Source organism: Stenella coeruleoalba (assembly GCF_951394435.1).
Source record: "Stenella coeruleoalba genome assembly, chromosome: 18".
Taxonomy (NCBI): domain Eukaryota; kingdom Metazoa; phylum Chordata; class Mammalia; order Artiodactyla; family Delphinidae; genus Stenella; species Stenella coeruleoalba.
Window position 1 is genome coordinate 71,638,586 of NC_137164.1, and position 22,059 is coordinate 71,660,644.

Genomic DNA, 22,059 nt, shown 5'->3' on the forward strand with positions numbered 1-22,059 from the left:
TTTATTGAACAGGTAATGTGAAAGCATTTGAGTAACATTTACAAAAACTCTTAATGTAGCTTCAGTGTTGCTTAGAGAGTATATCAGGTTGATACCTATACACTTATATATCAATATCCATCCTTCTACAGATATATTCATATGTCCTTCTTATATAGGAGAAGCCTGAGTAGATATTTGTGGCCTCCGTTTAATCACTTATTTTAAGACTAAGTTTATGATGGAAGTTATTCAACTAATTTTAATTTAACTTCCATATATTTTCATTGATAAAGAACCCACCCCCCTAAAAAAGCTCACACAGATTTAAAATAATAACACTACAGAAATTTCAGAAAATCAATACATAAGGTAAGATTAAGGAGGAATTAATTTAACTATAGCAGAAATACATTAAGTGATCAGCAGTCTCTGAAGAGATATCACTTTGCAGGAAGAAGGCAAAAAAACAAAAAACAAAACAATATAGAAACAACAACTTGCTCTCAATCTCAATGCAAACGAACACTGGAGGGATGTGCACCCTTGTTACCATGACCTGGAACAGCATGAGAAGGGCTTTCTGAGACAGATAGAATCATCCCTCTTCCTCTCCTCCATCCTTATCCAGGCATGTCTTCTATATTTAGTAAGTACTGTAATTTGAAGTAAAATAAATAACAGAGATGGAAAAGATGAATGACAAGGACTCATGGAAACCTAGAATACCATTTAACTAGGTAAGAGCAGAGGGAAGAAAATTCTGGGTATAGTAATTCTAAAGATTATGGGTTGTCATGTTTCTGTAGATTGATAAAAACAAAGTAAAATAACAGATTATTTCAAATTCCCAAAGTCACATGAAATTCTTCTTGGTCACAGGAACAGAAAATGGTACCATGATTATGAGCCTAGTTCTATTAATCAGAATGCAGAAGCAACAAGCCCCAATTCTCATTGACATCATAGACTAAAAGTTTATTTCCCACTTACACAGGGCTGCTGTGGGTCCTGGACCACTCTCCAGGGCAGCTGTCCTCCATACAGTGACTCAACCATCCAGGTAGCTCTTATTTCATTTGCCCGAACAAATGAATCACAAGTCTATTTCCAAGATCTTTGCAACAGTGGAAGAGAGAGAAACTAGAGAACACTCCATGGGTTTTTCACTGTCACAAGCGATAATTGACACATTTTCATGTCGTTGACCGAAATTTAGTAGTACTAATTTCTACCCTAGTCACAAGGATAAGTGCAGACCTTAAAAGGGAAACAAAGAAAGAAATAGGCATTGGTAAATACTAGTAATGTCTACCAAACAACTTGCTAAGTACCTACTAAATGCATAGTAAAGCTGGGCTACAACTTTGTACCAATTTATTTTCCAAATGAGTTCCTCTTAACCTTCAGATACACAACAATCAGGAGGACGCTGGTCTGGAAAGCACTGGTACACGTCATCATGATAAAGTATTTTTTATTTGTGTTTGATGCATAAAAGAATGGAAATAATATCTGAAAGTGACAAAGTAAACATCCTAAGCAAATCAGCTTGGAAACAAGAGTTCAAAGAGATTCAGGGAAGAAATAAGAAGATGGAGGTAAAACATGAACTTACAGACAGCATAGAAGACCAAGGAAGAAATAACGTCTTCAAGAGTATGATAGCGACACTAAAAGCACCTTAATTACAAAAGTAATTAGAGAAAAAAAAAGAAAAAGAAACTGAGAAAAGAAGCAAAATAAATGGAACCAAAGAATTAGAAGGAACGGTGAAATCTTGATTGTTGCAGAAGATGAAAAAGTAAAATCCTACTTACATGCCAATGTCCTTGGAAAAGAGAATTGAGTTGATATAGGAGAAAATATATTTAAACCTAAAAATCCACATGGGGAGGCCGATATAGAAAAGAAAGATCGCCCCTGGTCAGCAGCCCCAGCTAATGTTCCAGAAGACTGACTGTGGCAAACAGTCACTCCAGGGAGCCATCTTGGAAGTGGAATTTCCAGCCCCTGTCAAGCTATCCCAGGTGATACCTGGTGGAACAGAGATGAACCATCCCTGCCAAGACCTACACAAAGTGCAAATTTGGAGGCAAAGTAAATAATTATTATTTTAAGCCATTAAATGTGTCTGGTTTATTATATAGCAATAGATGCCTGTATCTTTGGCATTATATATTTATTACAAAGCAAAAGGGAAATTTTCTGCAAAAATACCTTAAAAATTGATTATCTAGAAATAGATATGCATCCTCTGGGAATCATTGCCTGAAGGCATGGAATAATGGACCATTCTTGGTGGGCTGAGGCAGGAGATCTGTCTGCTTATTTTATGGGTACGATGACCTGGGAAATATAGATTGAATATATGCACTGTTAAAGTGACTGGTTGATCTATTTTTATAGCTAAGTAATTAAATGATTCTATTTCTTTTTAGACAGACTAATCTTTTTTTTTTAAGATATATTTTTTAATGTGGACCATTTTTAAAGTCTTTATTGAATTTGTTACAATATTGCTTCTGTTTTATGTTTTGGTTTTTTGGCCGTGAGGCATGTGGGATCTCAGCTCCCCAACCAGACATCAGATCTGCACCCCTTGCACCAGAAGACGACGTCTTAACCCCTGGACCACCAGGGAAGGCCCAAGATTAGTCCCAAGACTAATCTAGATAATGAATGAGGTATTTTAAACACAAGAATTCAAAATGAAGATGCCATAGACATAGAAGAGGATGGGGAAATGTCTACATGTTGAGAATGTCATTTTGATTTAAGTATATTAAATTCTATCCTAAAATGTGCTTATTATTATACATATTTCTCTGTAAATTTGGTTTATCAATGAAAATGTCTTTTCATCAGAAAATATTATAATAGAAATATAACCATTAAAATAAAATAACACAAAGATTTCCCATGAGAAATATTTTGATGTTTTTTACAGAAAAAAAATGAAACAAATTATGCAAGTAAAAAATGCCAACTGATGAGAAAGCTGCATTTGAAAGAAAATTGTGAATTATCTTATGATTTTATACACATTTGACAGTTACACTAGGCAAAGTAATAATATGGTTCTCCTAAAAGTCAGAACTCTGTCAAAATCTGTTTCCAGGGGAAATTGTAGATTTAATGGGTACTTCATCTGCTTATATTTTCATATTGCTTAGTGATTTCTAAGATATCTTGCATATCACACTCAAGGCTTTCTCAATATTTTAATGGAGATAAATTACCACATTGAATCTCAAAAATTAAATCAACCATAATCACTTATTTTATTTGACTTGGAGACAGAAATATGAGGAAATCTGATGTTTTACCACCTATCATTCATTTTAAGCTTATTCTTTCAAAATCTTTTTGTTGTTGTTATTCAGCTTCCTTTAAAAAAATCTGCAGAAGTAGTTTTCGAATTGTAGGAAAACATCAATTTTCAGTTGTTTATACTTACTTCCTGCAAATGGGAAAAAAATGGGTCTGAATCCAATTCATATGCAAATTGAAAATTACTCACATCAGGTAAGTACATTAACTTTTTTTTTTTTTTTGGCGGTACGCGGGCTTCTCACTGTTGTGGCCTCTTCCGTTGCGGAGCACAGGCTCCGGACGTGCAGGCTCAGCGGCCATGGCTCACGGGCCCAGCCGCTCCGTGGCATGTGGGATCTTCCCGGACTGGGGCACGAACCCGTGTCCCCTGCATCAGCAGGCGGACTCTCAACCACTGCGCCACCAGGGAAGCCCAGTACATTAACTTTTAAATATTTCAACTTAGTGCATTAGTTAATTCATGCCCTGATGCACTCTGCAAAGTAATGAAACTAAACGGGACATTTAGGTTTTTGCCTTAATATCTGGCATGTATATAACAAGTATCAACATTTTATTAGATTATGCAACAGACATTTTTATAAGTAATTTAGTGAAAAAGATCCAAGGAAATTTTCAAGAAGCATTTTCTCCATAATTTCTAGTAATAATGCATACGCAGTTTAGCTTAACACTGAAGCAATCTAATTTGCTATACATTATTTCAAAATATTTGTGTTTACAAAAAATTAAGGTCACAATTGTGTAAAATTTTAGAGTTAGAAGGGACTTCAGAGAACACTTAATTAAATTGCTTATTTCACGAATGAAGAGGTTGAGAAAAATTAAAGTGACTTGCCCAAAGTTACTGAGAGTTAATCTTACAGCTCTCACTTGAATCTACTTTTCCCAATTTGCAGTCCAGTCTAATTTCCACTAACACAAATCATATACCCATGGTCCCCTGAAAATACCTGACAGCTTCTCAATGTAAAAGCAGTTGACAAATCAAATAAAAATAAAGTTGAAATTTCATAACAGATGTTATATAATTTCATGGGAGAAAATTTGTGGACTGTTACGACTCTCATCAAAACATTTGCAAATGGGTGCTTGTGTGTTTATGGTAAATTATTTGCAAGTGTTTATATGTAGAGCTTTTATGTTTTTGTTTATTAGATGTTGATATATGATATCTGACAAACACAAAAGGTAATATGTTGCATACTTTAAGTTGTAAAGAAAAATAATGTCTAGAATACATGTAAACCTATCACTTCACCTAAGAAATTGAACATACTAATATCTTGCACAAATTTTTCTACTTCTCCTATCCCCTGCCTTCCACTCATAAATAATCACCATCTTGAGCTTTGTGCTAATTTTGTCTTGTCTTGGTAAATAATTTTATCATATATGTATGCATGGTTAAGAAATACATTTTTTTTAGTTTGATTTAAAGCTATATAAATGTGGTCTTATACTGTATTCAGACTTTGGGAATTCCTTTTTCTAAACTTCAGGTTTCTAATGTTTTTCTGTGATATACATGTGGCTATTGTTCATTCATTTTTACTGTTGTAAAATATTCCAGTTTATTAATATATAGCAAATGATTTATCCGTTCTCTAATGAAGTAATGTTCTCTGAAATATCTTATATCTGACTCCTGAAGCAAATATACAGAAATTTTTCTTGGATATAACTCTGCATGGAATTGCTGAGTTGTTTGATGTAAATGCTAAATTGTTTCCAAGATAAATTTAAAAATTTACCTTCCCAGAGAAATGCATAAGAGTTCCCATTATCCATATGCTATCCAACACTTCATAGTGTTAGACTCTTATTTTTTTCCGTATTTTAAAATATAAAACTGTATCTCATTTTGGTTATAATGTGCATTTCTGTAACTAGTAATGAAGTTGGACATATATGTTTTCTGTGAAGTGTCTGCTCATTTTTTTTGACAAAATATGTGCTGAGTAAATGTATTTGTCTTAATGCATACATTTTGGATTCTAATGCTTATAAGTTGTATATGTTGCAAATATCTTCTTCTAGATTTTGATTCATCTTTTCAGTTTTTAAAAGGTACTTTATTGAACAGAAGTTCTGATTTAAAGGTAGTCTAGAATTTCAACCCATTCTTTTAATTAGCACATGTTTTGTCTGTTAAGGAATTCCTCCCTAAAGTCAGAAAGATATTGTTGTGTTTACTAAAATACCTTTGTGTACATGTGCGTGCGTGTGTGTGTGTGTGTGTGTGTGTGTGTATTGTGAGGTATGATTCCAACTTTAGGTTTTATTTATGTGGCTTACAAAATATATACAAATTATCCTTACTTATTCATTGGGGTCTGCCATGCCTATCCCTGTTGCATATTAAGGGCCCATGTATGGTTCTGGGGCCTCTATTCTTTTATATTTATTGACTTATTTACCTTCCTTAATTCCTGTAGTTTTATTTTAAATTTTGATAATTTTGTCAGACATGTCCAATATTCCACTTTCTTCTTCTTCAGTTTCTTGGCTATTTTCACTGTTGTATACATTTTAGAATTAGCTTGGCAAGATCCGTGAAAAATCCTACTCATATTGTGTTGGACTCTCATAGACTCTACAACAGTTTTAAAAGAATTAACATTTTGGGGACATTAATTCTTTCCATCCTAGAAGAGGGTATTTTTTCCTTATACTTATGTTCTTTTTTATGTTGAGTTTTATCATTTTCCTACATATGCTTTGTAGATCTTTCACAAGACATTCTCAAGTGGCTTGTTGTTTATATTGAAAGGGTGAAAAATTTGTGTGTATTTGTTTCTGTTTTCAAACAGCTTCACTGAGATATAATTGAGGTAATGGATTTTTTAAATTAAGTTTTAAAACATTTTGTTTTAGTACACAGATATGCAGAAAATAGATTTTTGTATTGATCTTATATCTGTATACTATGCAACTATTTTATTATTGTTTGTAACTTGCCTATAGCATTTTTGTATTGTAAGAGAGTTAATTAAATTTTCTATATTTGTCCCTTCCCAATCCTTCTTCTCCTTCTTTTGTTCTTTTCCTGCACTGCTTTGAAATTCTAGTACTTGGTTGAAGAGCAGCTAAGAGAGTGGGTGTCCTTGTCTAAGTTTGGTTTTAAAGTTAATAGTTTCCAATGTAGCCCCATTAAAGAAGGTATCATTTTTTTTCTTTGTTTGAGATGCGTTGTACTTTCATATATGTAGATTCATGTTTTTAATGAGGTCTGGTATATTTTCATCCATTATATCTTCAAGTATTTCATCTTCTTTATTTTCTCTAGTCTCCGACTGTTATGTATATTACAACGTTTTGTTTTCCCTTAATATATCTTCATGATTCTTTCATATTTTCCTCTCCTTACCTCTCAGTGCTTCATTTTGTTACATTATTGATTTTATTATATTTTCCAGGTTTCAGCTTCTTTTCAAATCTCTCTAATATTTTACTAAAACTTTCTATTGACTTTCATTTTAAACAATTTGAAATATATATAATAAATGCAATATAATATACATCATGTATTATACACATGTAAAGTGTATATATATTTATGATCTCTCTATATATACATATATACATATATATATATTGTCTAGAAGTTCATGTGCTTTCAAATTTCTTTTTTTTTATTTCTGATGATGACTTACTGCTGATCAGTCATTGAAACTGCATCATTTTTGAGTAAATATTTGCAACTAACTCTTCTATATTTTTTATTTGACAATTCCAGTATTTTCAGTCTTGGGAGATGTTAAACTTTTATTTACCTATATTTATGCACTTGTGTTTGCTGATTCTCAATTACAGTGGCTCAACCTTTCATGTGTTTGTGTTCCTTGGTTGAGAATTCGGTGTTTGACCTTAATAGATAGGAGTTTTATGGGCCCAAATTGGGACGTTCTACTCCAGAAAAGATTTGGTTCAGTCAATGCTCATGGGATGCCACCACCCCTAACTTGTCAAGCTCTGCATCCCAGGAGGATTCAACTCTGTCCCCAACTCCCAGACTCACTTGCTCTATGCCTCTGATGATTCAAATCTCCCAATTTCCATCACAGGATATTGAACTAATTATATAATTTATTTGGGCCCGATCTACCTTCAGTTCTTCATTGTGCTTGGCTAGTGGAGCCTGAATATAGTAAAATATCAAGGTTGTAGTCCACACTTTCACATAAAGAAAAAACTTTGGAAACAATTTATAATCAATCATGAAATGCTATTTTAAAACCACAATTAAACATTTTATCGATATACATAAAGGCAAAGAGATTTCATTAATTGGACATTTACAAACAGTAATGAATAAATAGTATTTTTGTAAGCAATAGAATGCTTCTTGCCCACCAAAAGTTAGATATAAGTATATCATTGAGGCAAATATCCTTTGTTTAGCTTTTTTAGTATCTGTAGATAATTTGGCCTGATGATATGCCTTTGGTGTATTGAGTCTGCACAGCTGGCCTTGAAGGAATGGGGTTACCTCTTAATAAAGACTTGACCTGCAGTAAACAGTAACCATACTGGATCCAACGGGGGACACAGAATTGATTATCTTGAGAAAGAGGCTGCTATATGTATCCTAGTCAACAAAATTTATCTTATTTACTGCACATAACATGCATTTTACTAATAAATATTTTACTAACATATATAAATCTCCCTTTAAAGGCTTTTACATAAATAAGTCAATGGAAATATAATTGTTCTAAGTAATAACGTTTTATATTTTTGGAGGTAATTTCTTTTGTAATTAGATTACAGCATGACTAAAATAATTTCCATACTCTTAGTAAAGAAAAATTTCTAATAATATATTTTGTAAAATCGAGGCTACTATGAAGAAAACAAGTTCCAATAACTTATTAAAATATGTCATTTAATCTTTTATGTGCTGAAGGAACTGAACCAAAAATCTGTATGAACTTTATATACTCCTCCATACTAATTTTAAGCTAATATTGCAGAACTAATGACAGCCTTGAGAAATGCTGTTATCAATTCCAGCTGTCTCTTGCATCAAGATACCCTGAATTACAGCAACATTTCAAGAAATGAAGCTCTGAATAAAACCCGTTACAGGCAAGCTTCTGTTTTAATACTTTTGCATATGGTTTTATAGTGTGGCTCTTTCCATCACAGAAAAAAACTTATGACAACCTGAGTTATTTTATTTCCTCTTTTTCTTTTTTAAAATCATTTAGTCCTGGACTGTGTTGGTACTGAATCACTGGTCTTACTGAACAACTTACCCACAATCTCCCAATGGTGTAGTTGTCAATGTCACTCACTCATCCTTTCCTATGGTCTACAAATGGCATAGATCATCTCTGCTGAATTCTCTAGTTTCTTGAGTATAAAATTATAGCTCTCCTAGGTCAGATTTATCTAATCAGCTTAGAGTTTTAATAAAGTCTTACTGCATCTATGTTACAAGTTCATCTCAGTTTCCTCAGATGAAAATATACACCCACTGTCATGCATCTAACGTAACATTTACTACCTAGTAATTTGTATTTACACATATGTGGATCCCTTGTTACTTTCAAATCCCTGAACACAAGGAACCTGCTCATACATCTTTGCTATGTCTCATTTTCAATCTGTAATTGAAGTTATAAAACTTTGTTGTTTTGTCAGTATCATGCAGTGGCACTGTTAGTCGACAGATTAACGGAATAATCTATTTTAAGAGTTTCACTAACGTTTTATTGAGCATTTATTGTGTACCAGCTATGTGAAAATCATTTTTGCTTTAATTTGGTAATTCATAGAACAGGTTTGAAATAAGATGTAGCAAAAATATTAGATAGGAAATTAGCAAAATATTAGCAAAAAATAGGATCTGAAATTGACTTCTCATGACCAAAATCCACTAATCTCCTTAATTCTCTGTAGCTGTTGTTGGATGCTTTAATCAATTTTCCTTGCTTAAATACCCTCATGACTTTTTATTAACAAATTTTAAGAAAATCGTCAGGTTGTAAAAGAATATTCTTTTTACTATCAGACATATTTTTGATTACAAATATTGATTTTGAAGGGCTTAAATTACAAATGTAACTTCAAGAGGTATAAGGGCTACCTTGGTAAAAACACAATCCTAGCTTCCATGTGTGTTTCAACTTGCTCTTATGTTGCATACATGAAGTTTTCTCACACTTAACTTTCGTCCATCCAACTTGAGTTGGTTAAGAAATAAAATAGACATACATAACAATAACACCACTTCCAGTAAAATAGTATAATACCAGCTGCAATACATTAAAAAAAGTACTTAATCTACTTTTCTATATGTTCAAAATATTTTATAATTAAATATCATTTGTGGAATTCCATATTTTTCAAATTCTGTTTTGAATATGGTGTATATATACCTATGAAATAAAGAGACAGTTTGGAAATTCTCTTTCTTATGACAGGCCTACATCCAAATAATCCTTCCCTCTGTACAATTTTAAGTAAATCAATCACATCTCTCAAAGTGCTCCATTTCAAAATGCTCCTTTCCTCCTTACATCCTGCTTCTCACCAGCAGATGAAACTGAAGACATCTCTTTTTATCATCATAGCAAAACACATTTCTCCTGAACCTTGTAGCTTTCATCTTCTACTTCATCTATTTCTTCTTTATGTTAAATTTCCTTTTCCACCTCTGTTCCTTCCACAATTCATTACAGGTGGTTAATAAAAGAAAATAGATGGACAATTGACATCTTCTATACTTTCTTCTAATCTATATATTTACTAATGTCTTGTTGATTGTCTGATTTCTATATGAGAACATAACCAGAACAGCAGGATTTTTGTCTATTTGTTCACTGTTAACAGCCTCAGCACCTAGAAGAGAACCTGATGTATAATAAGGGCTCAGTGAACATTTGTTTTGTGAAGAAATTGATAAATGAATAGAGTCCATCTCTCACCCGGTACTTATAGTCAGAGATCTGAGAATCACTCATTCCACGAATGTCTCATGAGTACAAAATCTTTCCTTTTGAAATTCTAAACCTACCTAAAAATCTCTCCACTCCTCTCCTCCCCAATTCCATTATGTATAAGTGTATCCTAAAGGAATCACTCCATCCATTGCCTTCAGAGGAAAATATGGACTACCTGGCATGATATAACTGTTCAGTTATCATTTGTACATCACCAGATAATTGTTGAAATGCATCATTTACTATGCTTTGCACATTCTCCTTAGAGCCTTATTAAACATTTTGTAGTTCTTTAAAGTACTGTACATTTTTATTCTCTCAACTGCTCTCTCTCTCTCTCACACACACACACACACACACACATGCACACACACACACACACACACACACACACACACACACACACCATCATAGCTGTTGATCAACCTCTTCTCAAGTGCCCCTCAGAACTCAATCTTAGACTCTCTTTTCTTCTTTTATATAAAATTTTGAGATGATCCCCTCTAGTTCCAAGGCTATACATTCCTTCTATATGCAGATGACTTTCAAATTTATAGTTTTGGCTCCAGCTTCTCCCCAAGGCCAAAACTTGCACATGCAACTACCTACTCAAAATCTCCAGTAAAAAATCTAATATCAACTTCACATTTTACTGTCTAAACATCTCTTCATTAATGTGTCCCTAACCATCTTGCCCAGATCAAAATATGACCATCATTTATACAATTGCCCAAACCAAAATCTTAGAAGTCACCTTTTGCTTCCCTCATAGTTTGTATACAAGTCATGAAAAGGGACATTTGCTATGAACATTTCCATGACCTCTTCTTTCCACTTCTTTGCTCTGATCCTAGAGCAGATGACTTGCACCTCCAACCAGACCACTAACTCGTTACTCTGATTTCCCCCTTGATCTCCTGACACTATTTTCTACAAAACAGACAAAGTCATCATTTAGAGTATCTAAATCATAAAAAAATCACTCAGTGGCCCTCCATTACATTTAAAATATAACCCTAGTTCCATATCATAACCTAAGTTTCTTTATGATCTAAGTCTCCCCTCCCTATTAGATAATTCTACCACACTGGGTATTGCTCACTGCCCTTCAGCCACGAGCACTCCTTCTAACACATCGATCGATCTCAACAGCTTTCTTCCTTCCTCAGGGCTTTTAAGGTTGTACGTTTCTCTGCCTGGAAAATCCTTTTCCCAGATTTTCGTTTTCTTCCTTCATTCAGATTTCTGCTCAAACATCATCTCCTCGTGGAGGCAACTGTGTACACTGCTGTGGACATTGCGTTGAGCCAACCAGCTTCTCCTTTGGGACCTAAGTACTCACTCCCCCGGCACCAAGGGCACAGCTTGATGTTAGCAGCCAGCCTAGTTCTTCCTAAGGAAGGGAGTGGCCTCACTCAAGTTTATGCATCCTCCCCAGGGGTAGTAAGCCTGTCAGGGAAAGGAATCCCCCCTAGTGGCTCCATGAAGGACCAGCGGTCATGCCTTATTCAATAAAAGCAGAGAACTGAGAACTGAACAAGATGACTGAAGTATGGCCAAGCCAAAATGAATTATTAAGTGTGTTCACCTGCCGAGAAACGGCAAAGAACGCTGATGCCTTCCTGCTTTCAGAGAACGTCAGCGGGCTCTGAACCCCTTTCTCTTCTGTGTGGTGACCTGGTCTTTCGCCATTTTCCTCCTGCCTTCCTTAAGGTCTCACTTTTAGCTCTTCTTATTTGTCAGTTTTGTGCTCCTTTTTCTGCAAACACAAATCTATCTGCCTCGAGAAGACTCATCAAACAACCTCTGCTTTGGTCCCTCAGCTTGGGCTCACTGGTCCTCTTTGCTGTTTCCAATCTAATTATTCCCTAACTCAGGGCCTGGACATGGGCTTCCATCTCTACTTTTGATGAATTCAATTCTCTTTCCTTTGCCCTCACACCCTACAAGAGTAAATTTTACTCATCATTTATATTTTACTCATCATTTATATTTTACCTTGAATATTTCTTCCTTGGGGTTAATAATGATATGTTACACCAAAGGAACTTACAATGTATCAGGGTCTGTTCTATAAAATAGATATTAAATATATATTTATATTTTGTCTTTATATATACATATGTTTTATGCATACCTATGTGTGTATATATAAACATTTAGCATTAAATAAGCATTTAATATTAAATGAATATACATTTAAATGTATACGTATATATTTATTTAACATACAATCACTAATCCTCACTCCAAATTTACATGGTTATTTTTATAATTATCATTTTACAGAAGAGGAAATTAAGGAGCTGAAGTGTTTAGTAGCTTGTTCCTGGCCAGACAGCAAGGAGGTAGAGCTGGGTTTTGAAGCTTGGCCAGCTCTGAGTCAGGATGCAGATGGCTGTCCTGAATCCCTTAGGCTAGGTTAGATCTCTGATAAATGATCACACAGGGCCCTATACATTTCCTCCGCACTTTCCTTTCCATGGGTGTTTATTCAAATAATGATGTGAATGATGTATCCAGTGCTTGCTTTTTTCTGCCAGGCTCCAGGGTCTGTCAGGGCACGGAAGGCATCTATTTGGTTTCCACTGCATCCCACATCCTGTCACAGCCCCGCACAGAGGAGGTACCCGTAAATGCTCATACACAGGCTATTAGGAGGACAGCTAACTAAACTAACTCACAGCAAGAAGAATGCCAACTGCTAAAGGTATGGAACTGCAAATGATCCTCATGTTGGTTGAATTTTATGTAGAATGGTGTAGAAAACCTTATCGTACATGACTAAACCCAAAGTGACATTTCTCAAAATTATCCCTCAGTAAAGAACGTCACCTCGTATTTGGACCCTAACCAAGTATCTCATGTTACTTTTTCAATGATTTTATTTTGAGCCACAAAATGCTGTTTCGGGGAGACATATGGCCTGAAAGAACCTCAATCAATGCTGGCTCGGAATGTTTATAGAGGTCACCCAAAGTTACAGGGAAAAAAGAGACAAAGAAATTGAATACACATTTATGATTTTTTTCCCCTTGGGAATGAGCTCATAGTTGCAAATGTTGGATGTCATTATAAACAAGAACTTTAATGTATGTTGAAAAGTCATACAGTAAATTTTGACTCACATTATGGAGCATATGGATTTACACTTATAGAACAAAAGGAAATGACGGTAGTCTTAATGTTACATAAATCTGTATTTGTGGCTTGAGATAAAATCATCCGTAATAGCATCATATATGGATTCCCAAAGGTACTGCATCTCATACAACTTTGATGAAAGTTAAGATGTGCTATGGAAGGCAGAGGGTGGGTGACTCACAGAAAGGATGCATGGATGACAACTCACTGATACATGGGATGTAACTGCAGAGTCTACATTAATTTCTTTAATGTAAAGGATGGTGTGAAAAGTCAATAGCTCTACATCGATAACTCAAGATACAGAGGTATAACTTGGCTTTATACACATATAATCAAATGATTAAAAAGACAGTTATACAAATATATCAATATAATGGTCGATAATCCACCGTATATAATCAGAATATAATTTATAACAAATGATCTGTCCTATGATTATATATAATATACATATATAATGATCACTACAGACATTTTATACATAAATGCTATATGTATTTTATATACGTGTGCATATGTGAGTGTAAAGTTACATGTATATGATGCTTATACATTCCCGTTGGCCCAAATAGTTTTTGGATCTTTTGTGATTTTTTTGGAAAATCATTGAGTATTTTTATAATCACATTCACCTGATGTTTACCAAAATATGCAACTTATCGTTCTCCTCCCTCTTCCTCCCACCCTCAGCAGAGTTAGGTAGCTTAATCTTAACCACTCAGAAGACATGTTGACTGAAATGAAGTTTGCATCAAGTCCCAGCGTTGCGCTCCTGGGTGTGGGTACAGAGGTAAGAGATAAGAAGGAAAGAAGCCTGAAATACTTGTTCACATGGAAAAAAGGGCCAATGTGCTCTTCTTTTTTTTTTTCCTTAAACATCTTTATTGGAGTATAATTGCTTTACAATGGTGTGTTAGTTTCTGTTTTATAACAAAGTGAATCAGCTATACATATACATATATCCCCATATCTCCTCCCTCTTGCATCTCCCTCCCACCCTCCCTATCCCACCCTCCTAGCTGGTCACAAAGCACCGTGTAGGACAGGAATAAAGACGCAATGTGCTCTTTCTACACCTCTCTCCCTCTCTCTCTTTATCTTTTCTTTCTCTTCCCTCCATCTGAACTTTGAAACACTAAACTCGGGATATAAAAGTATTGCAAATTATATTTATGTCTACGTGAACAAGAATCCTTTTCTGAACAGCAGTAATTTTGCCAGAATAACATTAGTGTCAGATTAAGTTTGTCGTATGGTTTATTGAATCACATCACTAAAATGTCTCCTTGTACCTTCCTTTATTTTAGTGATTCAGGTCCCAGGCTGATAGACCCAAAAATGAAAGGAAAAAAAAATTAAAACAGAAAAGAGAACATAGCCTCTGACAGTCACAGAAATTTAGATCTATAAAAGTGAATATATAGGGCTTCCCTGGTGGTGCAGTGGTTGAGAGTCCGCCTGCCGATGCAGGGGACACGGGTTCGTGCCCCGGTCCGGGAAGATCCCACATGCCGCGGAGCAGCTGGGCCCGTGAGCCATGGCTGCTGAGCCTGCGCGTCCGGAGCCTGTGCTCCGCAAGGGGAGACGCCGCGACAGTGAGAGGCCCGCGCACCGCAAAAAAAAAAAAAAAAAAAAAAAGTGAATATATAAAAAATTATAAACATACTGTTATTTCAATTTCAGTTTTCCATTTTCTAGCTAACGATGTACTTCTTGTGGTGTCCTCACTTATGCCTGTAACAAACAAAACATTGTATAACATCTGCTGTGTAGGTGTATTCCAGAGGTTGTATCTATAATTGCCAAAACTATGAATACATCATATTTGCAGAGAGATTCTTTATGTTGAACATATTTCTCCCTTTCTTCTTAATCTTTATGCTTACCTTTGGGTAACAAAAGATGTTGTGAAGTGCTTATTAAATTCATATATATTTAACTGTGAATAAAAACACAATTTGAGAGCTTTTATAGCCAATAAATTATTTTTAATAATGTTATTATATGGTAAGCATTCACGTTTCAATCAGAAATCTCTGTAGAGCATCTATTTTCAGTTCTGACATAGCTGGTTTCTGAATCTAAAGATCATTGGGGGGAAGAATGATAAGAAAATGTCCATGTGTTGTGTGTTCCTTCTTTGCTGGACACCATGTAAAATGCATCCCCAGCAAAAATTTCATTCCTCAATATGTTTTAAACTGAGTCTGTCTTTCTTGATACCTATGTAAGAAAGCAACATGTTATATATATGTGGCTACATGTGTTAGATTTCAGCAGCAGCCTTAGTGTGTTTATTGGAAATGGTGAGCATCAAGCCAAGGAGACTAATAGAATCTGTTATGAGTTCACAGAGACTTGGTTTCTGCCGGGTGGGAAATCCACTGTGCTCACACACCCTTTAGGGAAATATATACCCCTTTCTCTGTTTTAATAACTATGGCAACTTCTTGTGATATTAACTATCATAATTTCTAACCAACTGGATTCCAGTTATGGCCTAACTTCTGGGAATATGGTTTTACCTCCATTTACAGGAAACTTCCAGCTCCACAGCCAGCCCAGCCAACTGGGCAAGAATCTACCCAGAGCCTGGCTACCTGGGTTCAAGGCTAGTCTCTCCAGCCCAGCCAGATGGGCAAGAATCTACCCAGAGCCTGGCTACCTGGGTTCAAGGCTAGTCTCTCCCATTTTTCATTCATGGGTCTTGACAAGTTGTTTCATGGGTCTCTGTCTCAGCTTCTGCAGATGTAAAATGAGGATAACAATAGTTGCTATCCCTAGAGGATTATATAGACAATGAGTTAATATAGAACCATTTAGAACAATTTCTGACACATAGTGAGTACACTATGGTTAATTTAAAAATTATTATAAGCACTATTTAAAATGAAAGGCCAGCAGTTGCCTCTGTTTTCTGGGAAAGTATCAATACTGTGTAGCAGCTAACACATTTCCTTCCCCTATGGTCTTCAGTGAGCTGCAGGCCACATGCCAACATTTCCATTCCTTTCTTGATCAAAGGCTTATTGAATACACCATGCATCTGGCTCTGGGGTAGTGACAAGGACGAAGTCTGAGTCAGCCAGCATTCTCTAAGCTTCAGGAGCTGGTAGGAAAGGGGGGCGGGGAATCTCACATACACAGGGAGATAAATGGTGGTAAAGTGTGTTAGGCAATCATCTTTGCAAGGTGAAGGGATGTGGAGAGTTTAAATTAAGACCATCCTGGTATGACGTCAGCTAGAACTCTAGAATCAGTACACCTTAGTTCAAGTGTCAGATTGCTAATTACCAAACTTATGAGCAAAAATAAATTCCCTCCATTTCCTCTCTGCAAATTGCGGGAGATAAAGTACTGACCTCACAGGGTTGACATAGTCATGTTATTTTTACAGTAATATCTCATATTGATAGAACATTATGAGTCAGGCACTGTGCTCATGGCCTTAGGTACATTCCCAAGAACTGTACATAAAGTACTTACTTAGAACAGTGCCTGACGTATTAGCAGACGTTCAAGAACAACCATTAACATTTGTTTTATTTCCTTTAACGTTGCATAAATCTGTATCTGAGCTGGAGGGATACCCACTTCCCAGTGATGAGTTGTTCCATGGTAGACTTTACTTTCCTAACCACTTCCTAAAGAGTCTGGCAGATTCTATCAGTGCAGTGGTCCCCAACCTTTTTTGCACCGGGAACCGCTTTCGTGGAAGACAATTTTTCTATGACCCGGGTTGGGGGAGGACGGTTCGGGCGGTGATGTGGGCGATGGGGATATAGATGGGCAGCGGCAGATGGAGCTCCACTCACTCGCCCAGCCGCTCACCTCCTGCCGTGCGGTCCGGTTCCTAACGGGCCGCGGACTGGAAGCGGTCTGCGGCCCGGGGGTTGGAGAGCCCTGTATCAGTGGACGGAGATGAAACAGAGCTAGAAGTCTTTCATCTGGGGAGGTTGCTGGACATGAGGTTCTGTCTGGAGTGATTGGGTGCTTTGAAGAATGAGGATAAATCCTTAATTCTGAAAGGTTGTAGCCACCTCCAAAAGTATGTAACATAATCTGAACACTTAGAGGGATGAAGGGTGGGTAACACAACAGTTCACAGCCTATTTTAGACTCCTTAGCCAAAAGACAAATGAGTACATAATGGTCTCTGTATCCAGCGATAGTAAAAACCCCCAGAGAATTAACAGATCAGGCTGATCAACTTTAGAAAATCCAGTTATACACTAATTTTGCTTAATAAATTTATGTCACTGTCATGCTCAGAAGGCAAATCAGAGGATGGTATGAGACAGGGTCAGAACTTGTAGCACTTAGGAAGCAAGAGAAAGGGATTTTATTTATTTATTTTCCAAGACTGATGACAAGCCAGCTAAAAGTTTTCAGCTTGGGAGGGTCGTGATACATTCCGTGTGGTTTTCAAAGTGCGCTTGGCTGCTAGACTGAGAGCACAGAGAAGGGGTAAGAGCTGAACAGAAGCCAGATAACAGGCTATGTTAACAGTTCAGGCAAGACATGGAAATGCCTTGGATGAGGTAGTAATAATAAAAATGGAAATGATGTGATGGGATATATGTTAGTGAGATAGCTGACACTTCTTGGCATCCCAACATTCCTGACCTGGTGGTGTAGAACATGAAAAAGTAAATAAAAGACCAGGAGCAACGATAAAGTCTTGATTTTTAGCTTGAGCAACTTGTCCTACTTATGGAAATGTGGAAATTCAAGGAAGGAAACAATTTTGGAAATGTGAGAAATGAGTTGCTGTCACTGTTAAGATTGAGATGCCTGTTAGATATTTGCATGAACCTAGAAGTGGGTGATTGGATGTGTTTCTAGAGTTTGGGTTTAGAAATATTACTCAGAGATGTATTTGAGAATATTGAGTTGGATAGAGAATCTAGTTAAGAGAAAAGTTGGGGTCAGATATAATTGGCATTTAAAGTCACGGGAATGAATGGAAACACCTAACATCAGAAAATATTTAATGGATGGCAGAGAACTCAGAATAGAACCTTGGGGAATGCCATCGTTTACAGGTGACGGTGTAAGAGGTATCAGCAAAGAAGAATGAGAGAAAACTGTGTGAGAGGTAGAATGAAAGGCAAGAGAATGCAGTGCTCTGGAGGCCAAGAGGGGAAAGGAAAGTGCAGTGATTTTTTGAGTATGTTGCTGAGATATTACTGAAGAAACACTCAAAGGCCAGTGAATGTGGACACGTCTGGAGACCTTGGTAAGAGCAGTGTCGGTAAAGTGATGGGACCCAAGTCTGTGTTCAGTGGTAGAGAAACTGGAGGAATAACTATAGAGAGCAATCTTAGGATGCTGTGTTGAGGAAAGGCATACAGAGTTGGATTGGGAATCATAAAAGAATGAGGTGGAGGTGTCCTTTATTTTATTTAACTTTTTAAGGATGGGGGACAATGGGTCTTGCTTGTGGGATGATGAAAAGAATCTGATAGAGAGGAAGGAATGAGAGATGCAGAAGAGAAATTGCATCGGTGCAAAGAAAATTCTATGAGAAGGCAATATGGGATAGGATCTCTAGAGTAAGAGAAGTAATTGGTCTCTGGTACAAGTAATAAAACCAAGTATAAAAAATATAACTTCAGAAGCAGATAGGCTGGCAATTTTGGTGATCAGGTGATGAGCCTATTTTAACAGGTGCTTTAAATAAACAGTCTTTCCTACCTAAATGACTCCACAGAGAAAAGTAGGATTTTCCTGTGTATGACCCCAGGAGGCATCTCTAGGTGTCCCTACAAATCTGAGTTCTGGGCCTCTTTCCAACAGACTTGGTGTCCTGTTCAAGTTCAATTCTCAGCTGGGAGCTTCAGATGTGGGGAAACGGGTGTTGCTAGCACTCTCCTAAATAGACAGCCTGAGATCAGTGTTTGCTCCCTACTTAACAACTGTTCTCTCAGACGGCAGCAGGGTGATGCAGCTCCCCTCCTGAAGCCTCCAGTCTCAGTGCCTTTAGGACTCTCTACAGGATGCCAGAAGACGGCAACCGTACACCTACTTAAACCTTGCTCTCGGGGTCCTGAGCCACGTGCTGCTTGCTGAAAGTCAGCAGGCAGACTGGTAGGGATACTGCTGTCTTGGTCCATGGCTGGGGGCTTAGGCTGGGTCATCCCAAGGGCTGGACACATCCCCTAGGGGTGAGAGTAACTTATAAGGATGGACAATAATCAAGGGGCCACAGGGTCATCTGTGGGCCACACTGCCCTTGAGTTAATGGGAGGAAACATCCCCCAGAGGCGATGGTGAGTCACTGTGAGTTCTAGATGGCTCAGAGGGTGAGTCCCCTATTCTCAGGTGTTCACAGGATCCATAAGGCAGTAAAGCCTGTGATAAATCAGGTTCCATGAAAGGAGGTGATGGGGTGTTTGCATTATTCACCACACTCCGGAGTGGGTAGATCACTCAGAAATCCTGCAGTTCAAGGGACACCTGGAGTGAGAAGGCTGCCAACAGTTCTACCACACGGCTTCTCAGCACAAATGAGGAAGCCCTTCTTGAGACAGGCCGGGACCTGGGACCTGGGACCCTTTGCTCCCATGCTTGTACCTGGACAATCGTCTCCTCGAGCTACAGAATACAAAGAAACTATAAGGGGCTAAAAATAACTGCACGCCTGCACAGTTGTGGCAAATTCTGGACAAGATACAAAAAGACCAAAAAAGAACAACTCCAACTGCCACTTCTGAAGAACTGGGAGCAAAAGCAGGGTACTCCACAGGCCCGCTGCACAAAATACCACCAAAGGGGTGGGCAAATCACCTAAGCCACCCTTCCAGCCTGACCCCCTGGACCCACCCCTGCCCTCACCCATATAAGGAATCAGCTCACCCCCGCTCGGGGACAAGCAAAGGAACCTGTTACTTGTTCTCACTCCCCACTGCTGCAGCAGGGGCCCCAGTAAAGCCTTGCCTGAATTTCTTGTCTGGCCGCTAGTCAATTTCTATTGACTAAGGAGGCCAAGAACCCCGGCTGGTATCATTCTAAGCCTCAAGAAGGAGGATGGAAAGGTAAAGACAGTCTATCTGTACTCCTTGCGAACAGCTGTGGGCTGCCTCCCACGGGAAAACCCGAGTGGAAGGGAATCTCTGAATCAAGTGGACACAATCCTGAGGTTGAGTAAAATCTGGGAGTTGGAGAAAGGAATTCATTTAAAACCCCGATTGCCAGCGTAATTATCTGAATTCAGTGGTCAGGAGCAGTTGCTGGTGGCTTCAGATTCATTCCAGCCTTTTGAGAAGCTCCCTGACAACTGGATGAGACCCTAAACGCCGCATAGAACCCCTTTACTGAAGCTACTCAGAAACGTGTCACAGAGTCTCGGTTCTATGTAAACTGCAAGTGATGTAAACAGTGTCAGGAATGGAGCGCCCTGAACCCAGGCCTCTGAGTCTTTGCCACAAGAATAAAAGAGACAGAAGCAAAGGGGGAGGAGAGAGGAGAGGGAGAAAGAAGGCGAGTGGGAGGCTTCATGAAACAGAAGCTGGCCATGCCTGCTGACCAGACCTGTGGTGTGCCAGGATCTTTCCATGAGAGGCCAAGAGATGAAGGTTCCCACCGCTGCATCAGTCAACATTCCGCCCCTGAGTTCCTGCACAAAGTGATGTTTGCTGACATTCCCCCTGAAGACTTTACACACAGATGGACTAAAACAATCACCTCTATTCTCAATGTATATATCATTGTATATATCAAATGCATGCTCATTGTATATTACTGTAACTTGTAACCCATCCATGCTTTCATGTATGTATTTAGTTAGTTTGATAGAATTTTTTTTTAATTTTTATTTTTTATTGAAGTATAGTTGATTTACCATGTTTCAGGTTTACAGCAAAGTTATACATGTGTGTATATGTCTTCTTTCTGAGGTTCTTTTCCATTACAGGTTATTAACAAGATACTGAGTATAGTTCCCTGTGCTATCCAGTAGGTCCTTGTTTTTCTATTTTATATATAGTAGTGTGTATATGTTCATCCCAAATTCCAAATGTATCCCTCCCCCCACCCTTTTCCCTTTGGTAACCATATATTTAATTCTTACTAATTGTTTGGATAACACATCACAAGATTAGTTCTCTACAAAGATATATGACTAAAAGCATCATACTCTTTTGAAAGAGACCTAGGCCAGCAGCTGGAAACCCACAAATCTACTTCCAAAAATCCATCACCCAACTGCTCAGGACAGGGCAGCCACTGAGCCTTGGGCTCCTTTACAATAGTTGTCAGTGCCAGGGCTCTGCGTCTACTGGACGGGACACAAAGGCGACGGATGCACCAAAGTTATCAGCATTGGAATTCCTCGACAGTGAGGTGTGCTTGTAGCTCTCGTGCTGCTTTATTTCATCTTGATTTCATGTGGTCATGTTTTCCTAACAATGCGCCATCAGTTAATACTGTTCTACGTCAATGAAGAGTTCAGGATTCCTGTCTTTGGAAATAAGTTACAAACAGGACACATCATGTTGTTATTTTTCTTCATGAAAGTCAGTGAATGATTGTTTCCACTCTTAGTCCCAATAGTGACGGTCGATTCCATTTTAGAGTAAAGGAAGACAAAAACTGCTCAGAGAGAGAGAGAGATTGAGAGAGACTGTCGATGGAATGTACATTGAAT

The 22,059-nt window shown here is 37.5% G+C and overlaps 1 protein-coding gene across 1 annotated transcript in view; it reads right to left on the minus strand.

The window, feature by feature from the left end:
- Window positions 1-230: 230 nt before the first annotated feature.
- Window positions 231-22,059, minus strand: part of LOC307176648 (uncharacterized protein) — a 452,670-nt gene continuing 430,841 nt past the window's right edge. The window contains exon 6 of the mRNA XM_079902988.1: window positions 231-635. Within this exon, the coding sequence (XP_079759114.1) occupies window positions 603-635 (33 nt within the window). The 3' untranslated portion in view covers window positions 231-602. The remainder of the gene's footprint in view (window positions 636-22,059) is intronic.